The 22,349-nt window shown below is 39.9% G+C and overlaps 1 protein-coding gene across 2 annotated transcripts in view; it reads left to right on the forward strand.

Annotated features, from left to right (window-relative positions):
* LOC138755761 (solute carrier family 45 member 4) overlaps positions 1 to 21,531 on the forward strand; it is an 84,380-nt gene extending 62,849 nt beyond the window's left edge. For both annotated transcript variants that reach the window (XM_069922314.1, XM_069922313.1), the window contains 3 exons: positions 12,294 to 12,393; positions 15,297 to 15,508; positions 17,917 to 21,531. In XM_069922314.1, the coding sequence (XP_069778415.1) occupies positions 12,294 to 12,393; positions 15,297 to 15,508; positions 17,917 to 18,276 (672 nt within the window). In that variant the 3' untranslated portion in view covers positions 18,277 to 21,531. The remainder of the gene's footprint in view (positions 1 to 12,293; positions 12,394 to 15,296; positions 15,509 to 17,916) is intronic.
* The last annotated feature ends 818 nt before the right edge of the window (positions 21,532 to 22,349 follow it).

Genomic DNA, 22,349 nt, shown 5'->3' on the forward strand with positions numbered 1-22,349 from the left:
GAGTTACGGGGTAGAGAGGATTTAGTACTTTTTTAGGAAGGAATACATGGGTCGGCACAACATAGAGGGCTGAAGGGCCTGTATTGCTCTGTGTTCCAAAAAGCCTGCCATTGTTTGTTGTTATTTAACTACTGATATAGGTGTTCTTCTGATGCTACTGTGTTACTTAGTTCCGAAAACAGAAAAAAACTCAAAAACCTAAAAATGTCTGGTTCCAAACATTTTGGATATAGGGTACTCAATCAGTAGATGAATGGTGCATTAATAGTTTTACTGTACTTCCCTCCAATATGGAAAAACAACTTTTTGCTTCTTCTGTTACTTATCCTTACTACAACTGTACTTCTTATTCCTTTCCTTTCAGTCTTGATGGAATGAGGGAAATGTGGTTGATGTGGCAAATATATGTTAATGCTTTTTGCAGGTGTAAATTACATTTCCATATTGACACTTGTACTTCATTTTTAAAAAATCAAACTAGTTGAGTATGATTTGCTTTTGACAAATTCCTGCTAGCTTTTTTCAAATTAGCCCACATTGTCCAGGTAACTACAATTATGTACCAAGCTTTCCCCACCACCATGCTGAAAATCACTGCGTCCTTTTTGAAAAAGCATGCAATTTATACAAAATGGCAATCCAGAAGCACCTCTAACAGTGTACAGATGTTTTGAAGATTATGACTAGGGGCTTTGCAATTTCCTCCCTTACTTGTTACAACAAATTAAGATGCAGACTGGATGGACTACTCAATTCTTGTCAATTTACCTACCCACAAGTGCAAAGAACTTCCAAACACATCCTTATCAATTATTAGCCTATACCCAGCTCTTTGTATAAACTCAGCTGGAAACTGTTTCCTGTACTTTCATTCTCTCCTCACTTCCCGCACGATTCAAATCTTGTATCCTTTGTGTATTCTTTGGACTGTTATTAGATTCCCATTTTGTTAAGGTGCCATATTTAAATTTGTTAATGGACATGGTGCAGATTGTAGAAAAGACTGCTTTGTTTTTGTGTTTGACTTTAAGAATGTAAGTATTACAGTATTTGGAAATGATTAAATTTTAGTTCTGCATTAAGATTTTAATTAAAAGATTCCGAGGCTAAAGTTCAGATTTGGTGCTGGCTAGTTTTATTGCGCCCTCACATGAACCATCATTAAGTTTGTTTTTATAAATGGTGACTAATCTTTCACCTCTGTTACCTTAAGTTTAGCAGCATAAAGAAAGTCCGAGTATGAAGTTGTCTTGACCTGAGAAAACAGGATGAAATGCAAATGTGTGATTTGACCTTTTACTGTTAACAATATTCACATTATTATAACATCAGCCTCAAACAATTAATGGACATTCTTTTTGCTCTGAATAGATAAACATTCTATCCCAAAACCACTTTGAACCCTTTTCCTACAAAAATAATAAAATTAACTTCAGGTTTTCATATCCTAGCTCGTGTAGACTGTATTTCATATTTCTCTTTGAAACATTAGATTATTAACCCAAAATTATTTATATGGAATCACTTAATACAGTAAAATTCCTGGTATATGACACCTGTGGAGGTTGGTAGATGTTGGATAAGTGCATTTTCCAGTTGTTTGAAATTGCATGTTGGCAGGGTACGCCAGTTTTAAACTTTCATTTTTTTTTTTAACCTACATGTACTTATTTTCCACAATTTCTATTTTGCTCGTTACTTGAGGCTGCTGGTTGCATGAATTCCAGATAATGGGTTGTCAATTTCAATGTTCTATCTGTTCACCTTCTCCCTGGACTGTTCCTCAAAATGACCTGCTTGCACATTGTAATGACTACAGTGAGAAAACTGCAGTGTTATCTTCCAGTCTGTAATGGCTACAGTGAGAAAACTGCAGTGTTATCTTCCAGTCTGTAATGACTACCGTGAGAAAACTGCAGTGTTATCTTCCACTCTGTAATGACTACCGTGAGAAAACTGCAGTGTTATCTTCCACTCTGTAATGACTACAGTGAGAAAACTGCAGTGTTATCTTCCACTCTGTAATGACTACAGTGAGAAAACTGCAGTGTTATCTTCCACTCTGTAATGACTACAGTGAGAAAACTGCAGTGTTATCTTCCACTCTGTAATGACTACAGTGAGAAAACTGCAGTGTTATCTTCCACTCTGTAATGACTACAGTGAGAAAACTGCAGTGTTATCTTCCAGTCTGTAATGGCTACAGTGAGAAAACTGCAGTGTTATCTTCCAGTCTGTAATGACTACAGTGAGAAAACTGCAGTGTTATCTTCCAGTCTGTAATGACTACAGTGAGAAAACTGCAGTGTTATCTTCCAGTCTGTAATGGCTACAGTGAGAAAACTGCAGTGTTATCTTCCAGTCTGTAATGACTACAGTGAGAAAACTGCAGTGTTATCTTCCAGTCTGTAATGGCTACAGTGAGAAAACTGCAGTGTTATCTTCCAGTCTGTAATGACTACAGTGAGAAAACTGCAGTGTTATCTTCCACTCTGTAATGACTACAGTGAGAAAACTGCAGTGTTATCTTCCACTCTGTAATGACTACAGTGAGAAAACTGCAGTGTTATCTTCCAGTCTGTAATGACTACAGTGAGAAAACTGCAGTGTTATCTTCCAGTCTGTAATGACTACAGTGAGAAAACTGCAGTGTTATCTTCCAGTCTGTAATGACTACAGTGAGAAAACTGCAGTGTTATCTTCCAGTCTGTAATGACTACAGTGAGAAAACTGCAGTGTTATCTTCCAGTCTGTAATGGCTACAGTGAGAAAACTGCAGTGTTATCTTCCAGTCTGTAATGACTACAGTGAGAAAACTGCAGTGTTATCTTCCAGTCTGTAATGGCTACAGTGAGAAAACTGCAGTGTTATCTTCCACTCTGTAATGACTACAGTGAGAAAACTGCAGTGTTATCTTCCAGTCTGTAATGGCTACAGTGAGAAAACTGCAGTGTTATCTTCCAGTCTGTAATGACTACAGTGAGAAAACTGCAGTGTTATCTTCCAGTCTGTAATGGCTACAGTGAGAAAACTGCAGTGTTATCTTCCAGTCTGTAATGACTACAGTGAGAAAACTGCAGTGTTATCTTCCACTCTGTAATGACTACAGTGAGAAAACTGCAGTGTTATCTTCCACTCTGTAATGACTACAGTGAGAAAACTGCAGTGTTATCTTCCAGTCTGTAATGACTACAGTGAGAAAACTGCAGTGTTATCTTCCAGTCTGTAATAACTACCGTGAGAAAACTGCAGTGTTATCTTCCGCTCTGTAATAACTACCGTGAGAAAACTGCAGTGTTATCTTCCAGTCTGTAATGACTACAGTGAGAAAACTGCAGTGTTATCTTCCGCTCTGTAATAACTACCGTGAGAAAACTGCAGTGTTATCTTCCAGTCTGTAATGACTACAGTGAGAAAACTGCAGTGTTATCTTCCACTCTGTAAATGACTACAGTGAGAAAACTGCAGTGTTATCTTCCAATCTGTAATGACTACAGTGAGAAAACTGCAGTGTTATCTTCCAGTCTGTAATGACTACAGTGAGAAAACTGCAGTGTTATCTTCCAGTCTGTAATGACTACAGTGAGAAAACTGCAGTGTTATCTTCCAGTCTGTAATGGCTACAGTGAGAAAACTGCAGTGTTATCTTCCAGTCTGTAATGACTACAGTGAGAAAACTGCAGTGTTATCTTCCAGTCTGTAATGGCTACAGTGAGAAAACTGCAGTGTTATCTTCCAGTCTGTAATGACTACAGTGAGAAAACTGCAGTGTTATCTTCCAGTCTGTAATGACTACAGTGAGAAAACTGCAGTGTTATCTTCCAGTCTGTAATGACTACAGTGAGAAAACTGCAGTGTTATCTTCCAGTCTGTAATGGCTACAGTGAGAAAACTGCAGTGTTATCTTCCAGTCTGTAATGGCTACAGTGAGAAAACTGCAGTGTTATCTTCCACTCTGTAAATGACTACAGTGAGAAAACTGCAGTGTTATCTTCCAGTCTGTAATGACTACAGTGAGAAAACTGCAGTGTTATCTTCCAGTCTGTAATGGCTACAGTGAGAAAACTGCAGTGTTATCTTCCAGTCTGTAATGACTACAGTGAGAAAACTGCAGTGTTATCTTCCAGTCTGTAATGACTACAGTGAGAAAACTGCAGTGTTATCTTCCAGTCTGTAATGACTACAGTGAGAAAACTGCAGTGTTATCTTCCAGTCTGTAATGACTACAGTGAGAAAACTGCAGTGTTATCTTCCAGTCTGTAATGACTACCGTGAGAAAACTGCAGTGTTATCTTCCACTCTGTAAATGACTACAGTGAGAAAACTGCAGTGTTATCTTCCAGTCTGTAATGACTACAGTGAGAAAACTGCAGTGTTATCTTCCAGTCTGTAATGACTACAGTGAGAAAACTGCAGTGTTATCTTCCAGTCTGTAATGACTACAGTGAGAAAACTGCAGTGTTATCTTCCAGTCTGTAATGGCTACAGTGAGAAAACTGCAGTGTTATCTTCCAGTCTGTAATGACTACAGTGAGAAAACTGCAGTGTTATCTTCCACTCTGTAATGGCTACAGTGAGAAAACTGCAGTGTTATCTTCCAGTCTGTAATGACTACAGTGAGAAAACTGCAGTGTTATCTTCCACTCTGTAATAACTACCGTGAGAAAACTGCAGTGTTATCTTCCACTCTGTAATAACTACCGTGAGAAAACTGCAGTGTTATCTTCCACTCTGTAAATGGCTACAGTGAGAAAACTGCAGTGTTATCTTCCAGTCTGTAATAACTACCGTGAGAAAACTGCAGTGTTTTCTTCCAGTCTGTAATGACTACAGTGAGAAAACTGCAGTGTTATCTTCCACTCTGTAAATGACTACAGTGAGAAAACTGCAGTGTTATCTTCCAGTCTGTAATGACTACCGTGAGAAAACTGCAGTGTTATCTTCCAGTCTGTAATGACTACCGTGAGAAAACTGCAGTGTTATCTTCCACTCTGTAATGACTACCGTGAGAAAACTGCAGTGTTATCTTCCAGTCTGTAATGACTACAGTGAGAAAACTGCAGTGTTATCTTCCAGTCTGTAATGACTACAGTGAGAAAACTGCAGTGTTATCTTCCAGTCTGTAATGGCTACAGTGAGAAAACTGCAGTGTTATCTTCCAGTCTGTAATGACTACAGTGAGAAAACTGCAGTGTTATCTTCCAGTCTGTAATGACTACAGTGAGAAAACTGCAGTGTTATCTTCCACTCTGTAAATGGCTACAGTGAGAAAACTGCAGTGTTATCTTCCACTCTGTAATGGCTACAGTGAGAAAACTGCAGTGTTATCTTCCAGTCTGTAATGGCTACAGTGAGAAAACTGCAGTGTTATCTTCCAGTCTGTAATGACTACAGTGAGAAAACTGCAGTGTTATCTTCCAGTCTGTAATGGCTACAGTGAGAAAACTGCAGTGTTATCTTCCAGTCTGTAATGACTACCGTGAGAAAACTGCAGTGTTATCTTCCAGTCTGTAATGACTACCGTGAGAAAACTGCAGTGTTATCTTCCACTCTGTAATGACTACCGTGAGAAAACTGCAGTGTTATCTTCCAGTCTGTAATGACTACAGTGAGAAAACTGCAGTGTTATCTTCCAGTCTGTAATGACTACAGTGAGAAAACTGCAGTGTTATCTTCCAGTCTGTAATGGCTACAGTGAGAAAACTGCAGTGTTATCTTCCAGTCTGTAATGACTACAGTGAGAAAACTGCAGTGTTATCTTCCAGTCTGTAATGACTACAGTGAGAAAACTGCAGTGTTATCTTCCACTCTGTAATGACTACAGTGAGAAAACTGCAGTGTTATCTTCCAGTCTGTAATGACTACAGTGAGAAAACTGCAGTGTTATCTTCCACTCTGTAAATGGCTACAGTGAGAAAACTGCAGTGTTATCTTCCACTCTGTAATGGCTACAGTGAGAAAACTGCAGTGTTATCTTCCAGTCTGTAATGACTACAGTGAGAAAACTGCAGTGTTATCTTCCACTCTGTAAATGACTACAGTGGGAAAACTGCAGTGTTATCTTCCACTCTGTAAATGGCTACAGTGAGAAAACTGCAGTGTTATCTTCCACTCTGTAATGGCTACAGTGAGAAAACTGCAGTGTTATCTTCCACTCTGTAAATGGCTACAGTGAGAAAACTGCAGTGTTATCTTCCACTCTGTAAATGGCTACAGTGAGAAAACTGCAGTGTTATCTTCCACTCTGTAAATGGCTACAGTGAGAAAACTGCAGTGTTATCTTCCAGTCTGTAATGACTACAGTGAGAAAACTGCAGTGTTATCTTCCACTCTGTAAATGGCTACAGTGAGAAAACTGCAGTGTTATCTTCCACTCTGTAATGGCTACAGTGAGAAAACTGCAGTGTTATCTTCCAGTCTGTAATGACTACAGTGAGAAAACTGCAGTGTTATCTTCCACTCTGTAAATGACTACAGTGAGAAAACTGCAGTGTTATCTTCCACTCTGTAATGGCTACAGTGAGAAAACTGCAGTGTTATCTTCCACTCTGTAATGGCTACAGTGAGAAAACTGCAGTGTTATCTTCCACTCTGTAATGGCTACAGTGAGAAAACTGCAGTGTTATCTTCCACTCTGTAAATGACTACAGTGAGAAAACTGCAGTGTTATCTTCCACTCTGTAAATGGCTACAGTGAGAAAACTGCAGTGTTATCTTCCACTCTGTAATGGCTACAGTGAGAAAACTGCAGTGTTATCTTCCACTCTGTAAATGACTACAGTGAGAAAACTGCAGTGTTATCTTCCACTCTGTAAATGACTACAGTGAGAAAACTGCAGTGTTATCTTCCACTCTGTAAATGGCTACAGTGAGAAAACTGCAGTGTTATCTTCCACTCTGTAAATGACTACAGTGAGAAAACTGCAGTGTTATCTTCCACTCTGTAATGGCTACAGTGAGAAAACTGCAGTGTTATCTTCCACTCTGTAAATGACTACAGTGAGAAAACTGCAGTGTTATCTTCCACTCTATAAATGGCTACAGTGAGAAAACTGCAGTGTTATCTTCCACTCTGTAATGTCTACAGTGAGAAAACTGCAGTGTTATCTTCCACTCTGTAATGGCTACAGTGAGAAAACTGCAGTGTTATCTTCCACTCTGTAAATGACTACAGTGAGAAAACTGCAGTGTTATCTTCCACTCTGTAAATGGCTACAGTGAGAAAACTGCAGTGTTATCTTCCAGTCTGTAATGACTACAGTGAGAAAACTGCAGTGTTATCTTCCACTCTGTAAATGACTACAGTGAGAAAACTGCAGTGTTATCTTCCACTCTGTAATGGCTACAGTGAGAAAACTGCAGTGTTATCTTCCACTCTGTAATGGCTACAGTGAGAAAACTGCAGTGTTATCTTCCACTCTGTAAATGACTACAGTGAGAAAACTGCAGTGTTATCTTCCACTCTGTAAATGGCTACAGAGAGAAAACTGCAGTGTTATCTTCCAATCTGTAATGACTACAGTGAGAAAACTGCAGTGTTATCTTCCACTCTGTAATGACTACAGTGAAAAAACTGCAGTGTTATCTTCCACTCTGTAATGACTACAGTGAGAAAACTGCAGTGTTATCTTCCAGTCTGTAATGACTACAGTGAGAAAACTGCAGTGTTATCTTCCAGTCTGTAATGACTACAGTGAGAAAACTGCATTGTTATCTTCCACTCTGTAATAACTACCGTGAGAAAACTGCAGTGTTATCTTCCACTCTGTAAATGGCTACCGTGAGAAAACTGCAGTGTTATCTTCCACTCTGTAAATGGCTACAGTGAGAAAACTGCAGTGTTATCTTCCACTCTGTAAATGACTACAGTGAGAAAACTGCAGTGTTATCTTCCACTCTGTAATGACTACAGTGAGAAAACTGCAGTGTTATCTTCCACTCTGTAAATGACTACAGTGAGAAAACTGCAGTGTTATCTTCCACCCTGTAATGACTACAGTGAGAAAACTGCAGTGTTATCTTCCACTCTGTAAATGACTACAGTGAGAAAACTGCAGTGTTATCTTCCACTCTGTAATGACTACAGTGAGAAAACTGCAGTGTTATCTTCCACTCTGTAAATGACTACAGTGAGAAAACTGCAGTGTTATCTTCCACTCTGTAATGACTACAGTGAGAAATCTGCAGTGTTATCTTCCACTCTGTAATGACTACAGTGAGAAAACTGCAGTGTTATCTTCCACTCTGTAAATGACTACAGTGAGAAAACTGCAGTGTTATCTTCCACTCTGTAAATGACTACAGTGAGAAAACTGCAGTGTTATCTTCCAGTCTGTAATGACTACAGTGAGAAAACTGCAGTGTTATCTTCCACTCTGTAATGACTACAGTGAGAAAACTGCAGTGTTATCTTCCAGTCTGTAATGACTACAGTGAGAAAACTGCAGTGTTATCTTCCAGTCTGTAATGGCTACAGTGAGAAAACTGCAGTGTTATCTTCCAGTCTATAATGGCTACAGTGAGAAAACTGCAGTGTTATCTTCCACTCTGTAAATGACTACAGTGAGAAAACTGCAGTGTTATCTTCCAGTCTGTAATGACTACAGTGAGAAAACTGCAGTGTTATCTTCCAGTCTGTAATGACTACAGTGAGAAAACTGCAGTGTTATATTCCAGTCTGTAATGACTACAGTGAGAAAACTGCAGTGTTATCTTCCAGTCTGTAATGACTACAGTGAGAAAACTGCAGTGTTATCTTCTAGTCTGTGTGGCTACAGTGAGAAAACTGCAGTGTTATCTTCCAGTCTGTAATGGCTACAGTGAGAAAACTGCAGTGTTATCTTCCACTCTGTAATAACTACCGTGAGAAAACTGCAGTGTTATCTTCCAGTCTGTAATGGCTACAGTGAGAAAACTGCAGTGTTATCTTCCACTCTGTAATAACTACCGTGAGAAAACTGCAGTGTTATCTTCCAGTCTGTAATGGCTACAGTGAGAAAACTGCAGTATCATCTTCCACTCTGTAATAACTACCGTGAGAAAACTGCAGTGTTATCTTCCAGTCTGTAATGACTACCGTGAGAAAACTGCAGTGTTGTACTGCATATCTTTCACATTTGGGCAACATTTTTGCATCTTAACTGACATGCAGAGCAATTCCAAGGTTAGAGCTGAAAACTTGCATGAAAATTTCAAAAGAAATTGGTAAGATCTACATTTTTTGAGCAGTATATTAATTAACTAAGATGTGTTGGCTTTTGTTTAAGTGCCATACTTCAATTTCATAACCCACCTGGCTGCTAATTTGGGGAAATCTATATTGGGCTCTTCAGTACATATCATCTTTTATCAGTTCAGAAAGCCTTAAATGCGAACAAGCATGGAGCTGCGCTAACAAACTGTGGCTTTGTGTATGTGCTTGCACTGTGTCTTTGTTTACTCCATTTGGTGACCCTGGTGGCCCAAATCAGCAAATTGGCCCTCACGATGAATTACGCTAATGCAATCTCCTTGAAGCTGCCTACATTCTGGACCTCACAACCTGTTGTCTGCTTCCTGCAGACTGAGGTTCAGTTTCATGTTGGGCAAATCACCGCTGACACCACAAAATATTATTAGGCGGGTCTGTTCTCTATTTCAGGAAACCACTGGCAACAGCCCCCCACCGAAGACGGGTATGAGGCGCTCAAAGCGCTCCTCATATGCACTTTCGGGCTCTCCTGCCGCGAGTGAGCAGTGAGGCTGCATAAGGACGGCCTGAGTAACAGCACACCATTTGCCCTCAGGAGCAACATGCTGGGGCTGATGGACAGGTTGACTGCCCGAGAAGGCTAAGCCACATGCTACGTCACAGGCCAATCAATATGGTGGAGCAGCCATCAGAAGGGTTGCTACACCACATCAGGGTTCTTGTACTGTACCAGTGCCAGAAAGAAAGCCTAACACAGCTGGGGACAGCTCGGAAAAGGAACAGTGCTGCTACTACCAGCAGCTATGAGGTTCCTCTGCCGACCACCTGGCTCACATCCAGGAAATGCCTTGGCCAGCCGTCATTGCTGGCCACGACGGTCAGCTGCAGAGACAGCCTGCTCTATCTTTAGGACTGGCATTCCAATCAGTGTCTCGTGGTCACCGCAGGAGTAAAGATCAACGTATTACCTCCCACAACCCGGGACACTCGTACAGAAAAGACCGGGCCTTGCCTCGCTGTGGCTAACAGCAGCAATATCTGAACATATGGAGTGAGGACCATCCCTCTGGAATTTGACCCCTGCTGGTTTAAATGGGCCTTCACACTGAATAAGGGCCTAGTGCCACCTCGTGAACTTGAAAGGGCGCTACTTAAGGAACTCTTAAGACCTTTCAGTCCATCGCCGTACACCAGGTCACTCTACTGGCACCTTACCTCTGCTTGGTGATTTTCTCTTGCAATGTTTACACCAAGAACTTGGTGGAGTTTCCAAGAATAGGCAACCCCCAAATCTCTTCAGACATGCTGAAGTGTGGTGGCCAGCGCCACATCCCCGCAGAGGGTCACCTGTACACTCCGAGGAGTTCCGCAAGATGGAGGAAATAGGGTTAGTACAATGCTCCGACAGTCCATGGGCGCCCCTCCCTGCTCGTGGTACCCAAGGCATCTGGTGGCTGGAGACTTTGTGATGATTATCGCTGGCTCAACAACATGACAGCAAACAGATACCTTGTTCCCCATATCCAGGATTTCACCGCCAATCTTCAGGGTGCCAAGATCTTTTCGAAAATCCATCTAGTTAGGGGATACCATCAGATCCTGAAGCACCCTAACGACATCCCAAAAATGGTGTTCATCACTCCTTTTGGCTGTTTGTGTTCCTGTGTACAGCTTTACCTTGCCATCTGCCATTTCCGGTACTTTCGGAAAGGGAGGGATTTTACCATTTTCATGGACCACAAGCACCTGACATTCGCTTTTGCTAAGATGTCAGATCCATGGTCTGCAAGACAACCGAGGCATCTCTCCTACATCTCGGAATATACCACTACCATCAGGCACATTATTTCATGGCAGATGCATCTCCCGTACGTCCATTCAGTTGATCCGCTCTTTGGCTCCTGGGATCAACTATACTGCTCTAGCAGCAGCACAGCTACAGGATGTCGAGATATAGCCCTACTGTAACACCGTTTTGTGGCTCAAACTGAAGGACATGAGGTTTGGACCTTCCGGGGCTACACTTCTCTGTGACATATCCACTAGACAGCCAAGACCCATCATATCCCAGCTCCTTGGCACCCAATTACATCGCACCACGGCTTACCACCCACAGTCCATTCCCCTGTGTTTCACTGCCAACTAGTGACTGCCCTGATGCTTGACTCAGTTCCCCAAATGGGCTGATAATTGCCCCAGGTGCTTCTGGGAATCTGCAAAGTGCCAAAAGAAGATCTGGCCTTGTTCTCCACCAAACTCGTATATGGAACCCCACTTACGGTCCCAGGTGAATTCATACCACTGGCCCGAGGACAGGAAGAATTGTCCACAGCTCTCCTGACACAACTTTGGGAGAAAGTCGGCACCCTGGCATCTGTCCCAACCTCGCTGTGGTCTGACTACCTCCTACATCCCAAGGGAGCTCGAGGACTGCCAGTACCTGTTTGTGCGTGGTGGGGGGGCATTGAACTCTGCTTCAGCAGCCATATGATAGTCCTTACAAAGTGCTCCAACACAATGGAACGACGTGTGTACTGGACATTGATGGCAGGGAAGAAGCATTCCTGCCTCAATCCGGCACATATTAACCTGGAGCAGCAGGTGCCAGTAGCGTGCCCATGGCAGAGAGGTCGCCCATCTAAACTAAAGAATTTTATACAATGAATGGACTTGTCACTGGTTTGGTGGGGGGAGTGGGTGGATCATATAGCAGGGTGCGCTGAACCAAAAGTGAACCAGTCACAGGTGCAGGCTCGCGGGGTTGAGAGCCCCGAGACACTGGGAGTGTTGCCAGCCCTCCAGGCTGACATCACATTGGTCCAGGAGCTGCAAAATATCATGGGGGTTGTGCTTATAAAGTCACATGGGAGTTCCAGTAAAATCAGTTAAACTGACTCACACCGACTACTGTGTCTTTGTTTGCTACATTGGCTTGGAGCATTTGATTTGTAGACAACCCCAGCAATCATAGTCGACTTCCTTTTTCCCTGCTTAAACACTCCTCCCCGTCACCCATGGTGTTAAAAGGGAGCACGACGCAATATTAGTTGTTCGTGTTGATGTGGGACAGTTTAAGCATGTTCAAATAATTTTGTTTCTGCAGGGTCTTTCCAATTCTACTGAGCTCTGGAACTATAACAATGGCGTACAGATGGGTTGCTGGGGACTTGTTATTTATGCTATTACTGCTGCATTCTCTTCAGGTTAGTACTGAAAATGATTGTACCATAATCAGAATTAATGTTGTCACAGGACACCAGTTTGCATTTAAGCCTGAATCTCCTGAGCAATTGTCATGACCAGATGAAATGCCACAGGTGTCGGTTTGAGCACACCTGATCTGTTAGTAGAAGGACACAACCAATAATATGCTGTGAAGAGCTTTTCTTGTTGTACACATTTTGGTACTGATACAAAAGCCAAATGTCTTCACCATTGTGAAGGAGACTGACCATTTGGGAGCCATATAAAATGAATTTTGTTTAAAAAGGACATTTTAATGTCACAATGAATGAGGAGATATTGTTGTTTTTAACACAGCAGGGACCAATTTGGGATGAGGAAAAGCAAATACTAAAACATATGCAGGCAATTTGTTACTGATTTCTTTTTATTAACCACTGGACAACATGGATTTGCTTCCTGAACACTTTTGGGATTTGAGCTGCTGATCATGGAAATCCCCTTTAAAATTTTCCTCTCAATACCGTTTTTATGGATGTAACCTATTTTTGTGATTTTTCTGTCATTTTTAATATGCTTCAAGTTTACAAAACCATGTCGTTGAAAATTCATTTTCTGCCTTCACACTTGGACGTCTTCCCGGCTGATCTCGGTGCATTCAGTGGCGAACACGGCGAAAGGTTTCACCAGGTCATTGTGACCATGGAAAAGTGATATCAGGGCAACTAAAATCCATGAATATTAGCCAACTCTTGTTGAACACTGACATGGGAAGCATCATATGCTGAGTCCAAATGAAATCAGCGGCAAAATATTTTTAGATCACTTGAACTAACGCAATGTGACAACATAGCGAGTAAACATGCTAAATTCAAAAGTTAGTTGAATGTTTCTCCAACTTCCTACATAGAAAATCTGAAATTATCTTTGTTTTCAGCTTGAAGTTGTCTATCATAATTCCCTATTTTAATTCAGGAAGCAAACATTTTGAAAAAAATTTCTTGTGCAGCATTATTGGTCAGTTTTCTCAATTTTCACAAGTGGCCTGGATTCAGAATGAGGAAACTCTGGGTTAATGTGATGGGCTCATGGCGTGCCTATAATCTCATAATTTATTTTCTCAGAGATGTCCTTGTTGAGGAGCTATGGACCGTTCCAATTCAATAAAATATTTTGGGCAGAATACAATAAAACTGCAATATTCTTCCATCCCGGTAGTTTGGCATCTGGCTTAAAATGGATGCTGTTTCCCATTAAATTCACTGGAGGCCTGTTAAACTCCTCTGGCTTACTGAAATGTTTATAGTGCCACTGTGTAACATGTACAAATACGAGTCAAATTGTGCTGAAGTATTAATGGGAGAATCTGCCGATCCATTGCCACCAAAATCCAAAGGACGCTGGATTATCAGGGTTTTACTAATAGATATAGCATTGAAATGTACTGTGTAACTGTGCTTCTTAACATTTAAATTTTGTTTCAACATCACTGGAATGCTGCTCACAGTTATAAGGTAATATTCGGTAATATTTTCTTCAGAGTTCATGAAGGTGCAACATGAAGGACAAAATTCAGCACTTACTCTGGACAACAAAGATTTTTCTTCCTGAACACTTTTGAGTGTATTTCATGGATCTTGGGCCGCTGATCACAAAAATAACCTTAAAATTTCCAAACATTTACCTTTTCTTTTAGACATAACATTTTTTGTGATTTTCTGTCATATTTTGACTACTAGTATATTGTCCAAAAGCAAGCTGTTTTGTTCTGTCCAACCATGCCTGGGCATGCATTCAGTGCAGGTGCTATACAAATGTTGTCTTAGGCCCAAGCAGGCTTAGTCAGGATAGATGTAGGCAGGCTGTAAAAAGCAGCTCACATGTACAGATGCTGTGCATTACATTGATTTGGATTGAATGCATGTTGATGTACATGCTCTTCAGGCAGTAGCATAGTGAGTGGACTTAACAATAGCATTTATTGTCTTCAGGAAGATTCAATGCATCAGAAATGTCGCGTCATTGTCCTAGCAGCTGCAATACATTGTTACATTTGTGGTGAGTATACACTTAAGGTTCAAAGATGCAACATTACTGTAATTAGTAAGAAAGCCCATGAGTTCCACTTAGATTGTAAAATTGGTGATGTCGACAAACCCTGGGCTCCTCCCATTTGTTGTGCAACATGTTGCAATTTACCTGAGTTTGTTTCAGTGGTTCTTGGAAGTAAATTTCATAAAAGTTGATTTAATTCTTGTCCAACTTCCTACATGATGCAGCAAATCTGAATTTTGTGTTACGCCTGAAGTTGTCCGTCATAATACCTTATATTTTTTTCAGGAAGAAAACCTTTTGGGGGAAAAAAAATTGTTGCCCAGTGACTGGAATGTGAATGTGTTCCTGCATTTTGATTTGTCTCCAAGAATTAAGTGGTAAATTTAGACATATAGCACTGTAACAAGGCCCTTACTGCCCACAAGTCTTTGCCGTCCAGTTTAACCCAATTGACATAAAACCCCCCAATACATTTTGAACGGTGAGAGGAAACTGAGGTCCCCAGGGAAAACCCACGCAGACACAGGGAGAACCTACAAAACTCCTCACAGACAGCACAGGATTTGAAACTCGGTCCTGATCGCTGGTGCTGTAGCAGTATTATACTAACCGTGCCACCTTGTTCAGAATATGTTCAGAAGTGCACAACTTTGGTGTGTTCGCAGTGTAATTTCCCCCTTTTCTCCACTTGTATCTTGGTATCAACAGAATGCTGAACTAAAACTAAAGAGAAAATGGTTATTTAATCATTTTTCTATGGCCAACTCTCTAACTAAATTTTATTGTGAATAGGTTTACTGCTGTAATAGGAGCTATATAGGGATTAAAGTAGTAATTCTAAATTTCAATTATTTTTCTTTCCTGACAGCCATTTTACAAAAGTACCTGGATAACTACGATTTGAGCATTAAAGTTATCTACATATTAGGAACGCTTGGTTTTTCGATTGGAACTGCGGTGATGGCACTTTTTCCAAATGTTTACGTGTCCATGATATCAATCAGTTCAATGGGACTTGTGTCCATGAGTATCTCGTACTGCCCTTATGCTCTTCTTGGACAATACCATGAAATGAAAACAGTAAGTAGACTCTTTTTCCATCACTATTTTAAAATTCGGTGCATAGCCAAAATCGTTCCTGGAGTGACATGGACAAAGTGTGAGATTTAAACTATAATTATTTCAAATTACATAAAGAAAAGATAGTTAGCAGAGGTAAACAAGAGAGTCTGCAGATGCTAGAAAGCTGGAGTGCTTGAGGATATCAGCCAGACAGGCAGCATCCAAAGATGCTGATGGAATTTAATACAGATAAATGTGAGGTGCTACATTTTGGAAAGGCAAATTTAAATAGGTCATATACATTGAATGGTAGACAATTGAGGAGTGCAGAGCAACAAAGGGATTTAGGAGTTATGGTAAATAGTACCCTCAAGGTTGATACTCAGGTAGATGGTGTGGTGAAGAAGGCATTTGGAATGTTGGCCTTCATAAATCGGAGTATTGAATTCAAGAGTAGGGAGGTTATGATGAAATTGTACAAGGCATTGGTGAGGCCAAATTTGGAGTACTGTGTACAGTTTTGGTCACCAAATTATAGGAAAGATATCAACAAAATAGAGAGAGTGCAAAGAAGGTTCACAAGAATCTTGACAGGATTTCAGGGTCTGAGTTACAGGGAAAGGTTGTGCTTTTTTCTCTGGAGTGTAGAAGATTTAGAGGGGACTTGATAGAGGTGTTTAAGATTTTAAAAGGGACAGACAGAGTCAATGTGGATAGGCTTTTTCAATTAAGAAAGGGGGAACTTCAAACTAGAGGACATGGTTTAAGATTGAAGGGGGAAAATTATAAGGGGAACATGAGGGGAAATTTCTTTACACAGAGGGTGGTGGGGATGTGGAATGAGCTTCCGGCAGACGTGGTCGAGGCGGGATCATTGGTTACATTTAAGGAAAGACTGGATCGTTACATGGATAGGAGGGGACTAGAGGGGTATGGACCGGGTGCTGGTCAGTGGGACTAGGAGGGTGGGGATTTGCTACGGCATGGACTAGTAGGGCCGAACTGGCCTGTTCTGTGCTTTAATGGTTATATGGTTATATGGAAAGTAAATGACAGTCAGTGTTATAGGCTGAAGCCCTTCATCAGGAGTTGCAAGGAGAGAATTTATCTGCAAACCTCTGTTCATTTCACCCCCCCACTCCCCCCCCCCCCCCAACCTCTCTATTAAAGTGCACTGATACAGATTGGGATTAGAATTGTTGAACCTATGATTTAAATGAGCCGTGACAGATAAACCAGACATCAGAATTTATTGTCATGAACAAATCATGAAATTTGGTGTTTTACAGCAGATTCACAGAGCAAATATTCATATTATGAACCATTTTACAACAATAATATATTTTAAAAAATTAAAATAGCAGTGCATGAAAAGTCAGGGTGAGTCTGGTTCATTGATCATTCAGGAATCTGGTGGCAGCGGGGAAGGGAAGAAGCTGTCCTGATGCCACTGAGTGCTCGTCTTTCAGCTCCTGTACCACCTCCCTGATGGTAGCAGTGAAGAGGGGTGGTCTGGGTGGGGGAGTCTTTGAGGATAGAGGCTGCTTTTTTAAGACACCGCCTCATGTAGATGTCCTTCATGGAGTGAAATGTGGTGCCTGTGAGGACACAGGCCCAGTTAACAACCCTCTGGAATTTATCCTGAGAGTTGGTGCCTCCATGCCAGACAGTGAGGGAGCCAGCCAGAATGCTCTTCACGGTCCACCTGTAGAAGTTTACGAGAGTTTTCAGTGACATAGCGAATCTGCTCAAACACCTCATAAAATAAAGCCGCTGGAGAACCGCCTTTGTGATTACATCAAAATGGAGGCTCCAGGACAGATCTTCGGAGATGTTGACACCCAGGAATTTGAAGTTCTTGACCCTCTCCACTACTGAGCCCTTGATGAGGACTGGGTTGTGTTCCCCTGACTCCCTCCTGAAGTCCACAATCATCTCCTTGGTTTTGCTAACATTGAGTGCAAAGTTGTGACACCACTCAAAGAGCTGATGTACCTCCCTGCTGCATGCTTCCTCATTGTCAATTATGTTGCTTTTGTAAATGTCTCGTATTCCACCATTCAAAGAACTTGGTTACAATTTTGCCATGTCAACTGTTGGTGAAAGGGAGTGTCATTTATTGTGTCAACATAAATGTGGTACTTTTGGGAGCTGTCCAATATTGAAACTCAATATTCCACATTTCTATCTCGATGATTTTCAATGTTATAAATTAATAGATTGTAGGCAACACCTATAGCAAAGCTGTATCAACTGTGGATTTTGTTTTCCACCCCCCCACCCCTAAACACCATTTCTGTTAGAACAAATTCTGTATCTTAAATTTCTGGTTAGTGATATGTGAAGTTTGTCAAGATGAATTGCTGTTACTTGAGTAGCCTGTATGTTTATCAAGATTAGTTAAATGTGATGTTTTGTTTTTGCAGTATAGAAATCACAGTCCGGGAAACTCCAAGAGGGGCTTTGGAATTGACTGTGCGATCCTGTCCTGTCAAGTTTATATTTCCCAAATATTGGTAGCATCAGCATTGGGTGGTGTGGTGGAAGCAGTTGGTTCAGTTCGTGTCATTCCAATTGTGGCATCCATTGGTTCGTTTCTTGGCTTTTTATCTGCTTCGTTTCTTGTGATATATCCTGAAAATCAAGGGAACCCAGCAGAGGAAGGGAATAAACAGACTTTAATGGAGTCATCAGAAAACAACAGGAGCAGCACAGAGAAGCCGTTTGTTTTGAAGTTGACTCGTAAAGGCGCAATCTCTGAAGTGGAGATTGAATCAACTGTTTAATTAAACATTCCAGAAATTGTATGATCTCAAACGCGCAATATATTTTTTGCCCTTCATTCTTTTACTGCACTCTTGACCCACCTTTTGAAGAAGAACATACAAAAATAACCATAATCGGTTCCAGAAACCAAATGCCCTGGCAGTCTGGGGTTGAGCAAGGTGAACACAGCCGGTTTGTCATTTTAAAAAAAAACATTTCAGGATAAATTTGCTTTTTGTTTCATCAGCTACAGGGAGATGTCAAGTTAAAAATATGGCTGTTTAGTACAATTAATCTATTCTCCAGTTATAGTGTTTTGTAGTGAGTGAAACATCTATATAATCTGAAACTGAGGTCCTCAATTACACTATTGCTGGTTCTCCCAGTTTGAAATTTTGAAACTTTTGACTGCAATCATCATAGAGAATTAAAAATTAATTGGAACTAGAAGGCTACTCTGACAGACCATTCTTTTTCTAGCTGTGGAAATGTTCAATCAGCAATAATCTGGACAACTTGATTATTTGTCTGGGCAACTTAAATCTTTCAAACTGCATTATGTAATTATAGATCCTCCTGCCCCTGCTGTTTAAAAGTAGCCTATTTGTTCATCCAATGAAGAAGAAATATGTTGCCAAATTTGACAGCATGTCATCACTTTTTTTAATGATAATGGCTTTGTGGGAAGCCCTATGCAATGTGCTTGGTCAAGATGGAATTTGATATAACCCCTGGTCAAATGAATGAGCTATTTTTGTATCCAATTATAATTTAGGCTTTTAAATACGTGAACATTACCTTTGTTTCAGATAGCAGATGTCCAGATTTCAATTCTGTAAAACAAAATGTACATTTTTGAAACAACTCTACTATACATTCCCTTTCTCTCCATCTTTCAAATGAAAAAACAAACATCTGAAATTAATTCTCCAGATTAATACAAAGACTAAGAATCTGCAATGAAAGAAAGGAATATACAATTATTGCATGGCTTTGATAGCAACATGTATTCCATTGTGCTGAACTTAAAGTTGAAAGCCAAGTTGTGTGTACTCAAGTTACATATTTCCCTCTTTTTTCCATGTTATTTTTCAAAGCCACTTTATGATCAAAGATACATCACTACAGCATAGAGTAGCCTTCTAGAATTTCCTTCACCTGAACCTGCATCATCTCTGAGGCTGGTTGAGTTTAAGACTTCAGACTTTGAAACCATTCTCACGATTGGCTTCAACAATGTAGTACCAGTTAAGTTAATCTTTCATGGAAAAAATGTTCAACATCTAAAATTAAGAAAGCATAGGAACTAATTGGAGCAATGGATTTGGATTTGATCCTTGGGAAATATAGTACATTGGCCTTTTGAAAATTGAACTTGGGCCAAAGAAACCTGAAACTAAACATGGCCTGATTGTTCGTTTCTTATGAGGTAGTTGAATGTTACCTGTCTTCTCAGGAAAAGATAGCATTTCTGTTGAGCAGTGCTGGAGTGAAAGCAAATGGTTTGGCACGACCTTGATACTTCCAGAATTAGCCTTTGCTTGATTTTTAGATTGAGAAAAATAATTCAGAATGATTTATATCAGGATGTAGTAAAAACCTGAAATGAACCACTGAGTTTATTTTGTTGTGTGCAAAAGAATTGCACATTGCAATAATTGATCCACCCACTTTCGTTGTGAAATAGACATCAACCGCATTGCTGTCATCAGCAGGAAAATAATGACATGGTGTGTAAAACCTATTGTCAATTACAAGAAGTTCATGATAGTTTTATGTTGGATGGACCCAGTGCAATGACGTGTATTTGGAATAGAAGTACCATCTCACCAAAGCAAAAGCAATGAATGGCAGCAGAATCCTTTAGTTCAATGTACTGGTTTTATACCATCAAGATGTTGACTACTGAAGCAAAACACTTGAATGTACTATGCTTGTTCTTTGAATGCTAAGGCAATCTAGCGGAAAAAAAAATTGCACAAAATTCGACATCAAAGACTTTATAAACAGTTATCATATTTATTTTGCAATTATATTTTTTGTGTGTTTTGTATTAAAACTACTGAGCTTTAACAGACCTGGCAAAATGTCAAATTGTATTTGGTGCAGTTTATATTTTTATTTCATCTATTTTGGTGTTTATCTTTATTTTTGGAGTGCTACCTTTCTATTTGCAAGTATATTGTCCTTGGAAGCTTGCCGGTTTCAGTTTCTATGGCTAATTCATGCCCAGCAAAAATGGAACATGTACTGTTCAAAAGTTCTTTTACTTGACTTTGAGGTGATTTTAGATAAATATCACATCTTAAGTTTACTCTGCAATTTGTGGGAACATCTGTTCCATGTCAAGTGCGGGGAAAATCTGTTCAAATGCATGTTTAAATTTACTTATATGAACAGTGACCAGGTCCTAATATCATAAACTGTTTCAGTCACCTGATTTCACTTTATTGAATAAGAAATAAGCCTGTTCACTGCATCTGTAAGAAGTGTCCAGCTGATATTTTTTTTATATAAATCAATATATAACTTGTGTGAACAGGCCCAAAATAAGATTTGTGTTTTCTGAATGCACATTTAAGACCGAGAAGGAAAAAAACTCTTTAGCATGTCTGTTGCTTGCCATTTTTTTGTTCTTAAAGTGCAGCAAAGATTGTGCATTGTCCCAAACGTAGATATGCCAAAACAAGTGATTGTCCCCAAATTTGCACAGCATGCACATTTTATTTTCTGTATTTTAAAGGACTGAAAATTGTTTGAGATCCATAGTTTTAGGAGGCTATTGTCACTTTGTCACTGTTAAACTGCACACGGATGAAATAGAGGCAGAAGAACATTGGAAACCATTCACTCTATAAAGATATCTCAGTCAAATATGGTTCCATCATGAAATGGCTATAAGATGTCAGCTTTTGTTACCAATTTATTAAGCTGGAGCTCTAGTAGCTCTTTCTGAGTGGAAATATTAAATGTGTTAAACACGTGCTTTAGTTTTAAAGGGGGATAAAAGCAAAGAATGTTTAAGAATGATGCCAAGTGACTTAATAGCATAAACTTTATATTTTCAAGCTTTTGTGTTGGTAAATTTTTAAATGAGTCATTGCATGAAACAGTGACTATGTTGAGCACTTTCCATTTTACCTGTATAGTTGATTTTAAAAGAAAATTGGATTCTATTCCATATAATGTTTCAATATATTTCATAAATGGAGTAAACTATGTCAGTTATGGAATTTAAATTTAATTAATAAACTGGAATTTGACAAAACTTTAAAGTAGTCCAAATCGTATTCAACTAACCCTGAAAACTGCCCATTATAGTTTTAGAAAAAAAATCTAGTATACTAATATCCAGGTGGGAAGGATTCTGCTGCCCTTTCCAGATATTGCCTACACATATTGTATCATTACCAATTACAGGCAATGCCAGTAATCTCAAAAATATGCAAGGTATCAAATATATTGTGCGATGACCTTAATATATAGTGACGGATGTTGTCCTGAATGCAAAATATCAAATATGCACAGAAGGACAGCCAGTATAATATGGCCTATAATGGGGTAATCTCAAAGGTTGCTAACTTGTTCCACTGACTTGTTAACTGAATGCTTTGACTGTTAACTATGGTTTTGAGTAGTTGGTTTCCATTAATCTGCCCTTGAGCAAATTTGTCGAAGAGGCGTATATATTTACTGAGTATAGTACCTGGCCTCCTATTCAGCGTCTGTGGTGTAATCTACTGATATTTCTTTCAGCTCTTCTGATTAAGACTCAAATTAAGGAGAAGGTCAGTCCTAAAGACTGCAGCACAAGGTTCCTGCGCCTCCCTCAAGCTCACTTCAATGTAGGTAGTGTTAGTAGAGGGAGAAATACAGTAGAAGACCGTCTATAATAAATGTTGAAGTCTGGCATTTGGAATATTTTTCCATTCTGTGAAGTTAGACACGTCATGGCATATTTATAACAAAGAGAAAGTTAAAGTTCCAGTTGCAATAATTTGAATGCACTCTCCACTTCTGTTGTCCAGTGCCAACATACACACTTGTAGAATAAGCTTTACCCAAATCTTGTACCATAGAGGATTAAATCCCC

The sequence above is a fragment of the Narcine bancroftii genome, chromosome 2 (assembly GCF_036971445.1).
Source record: "Narcine bancroftii isolate sNarBan1 chromosome 2, sNarBan1.hap1, whole genome shotgun sequence".
Lineage (NCBI taxonomy): Eukaryota > Metazoa > Chordata > Chondrichthyes > Torpediniformes > Narcinidae > Narcine > Narcine bancroftii.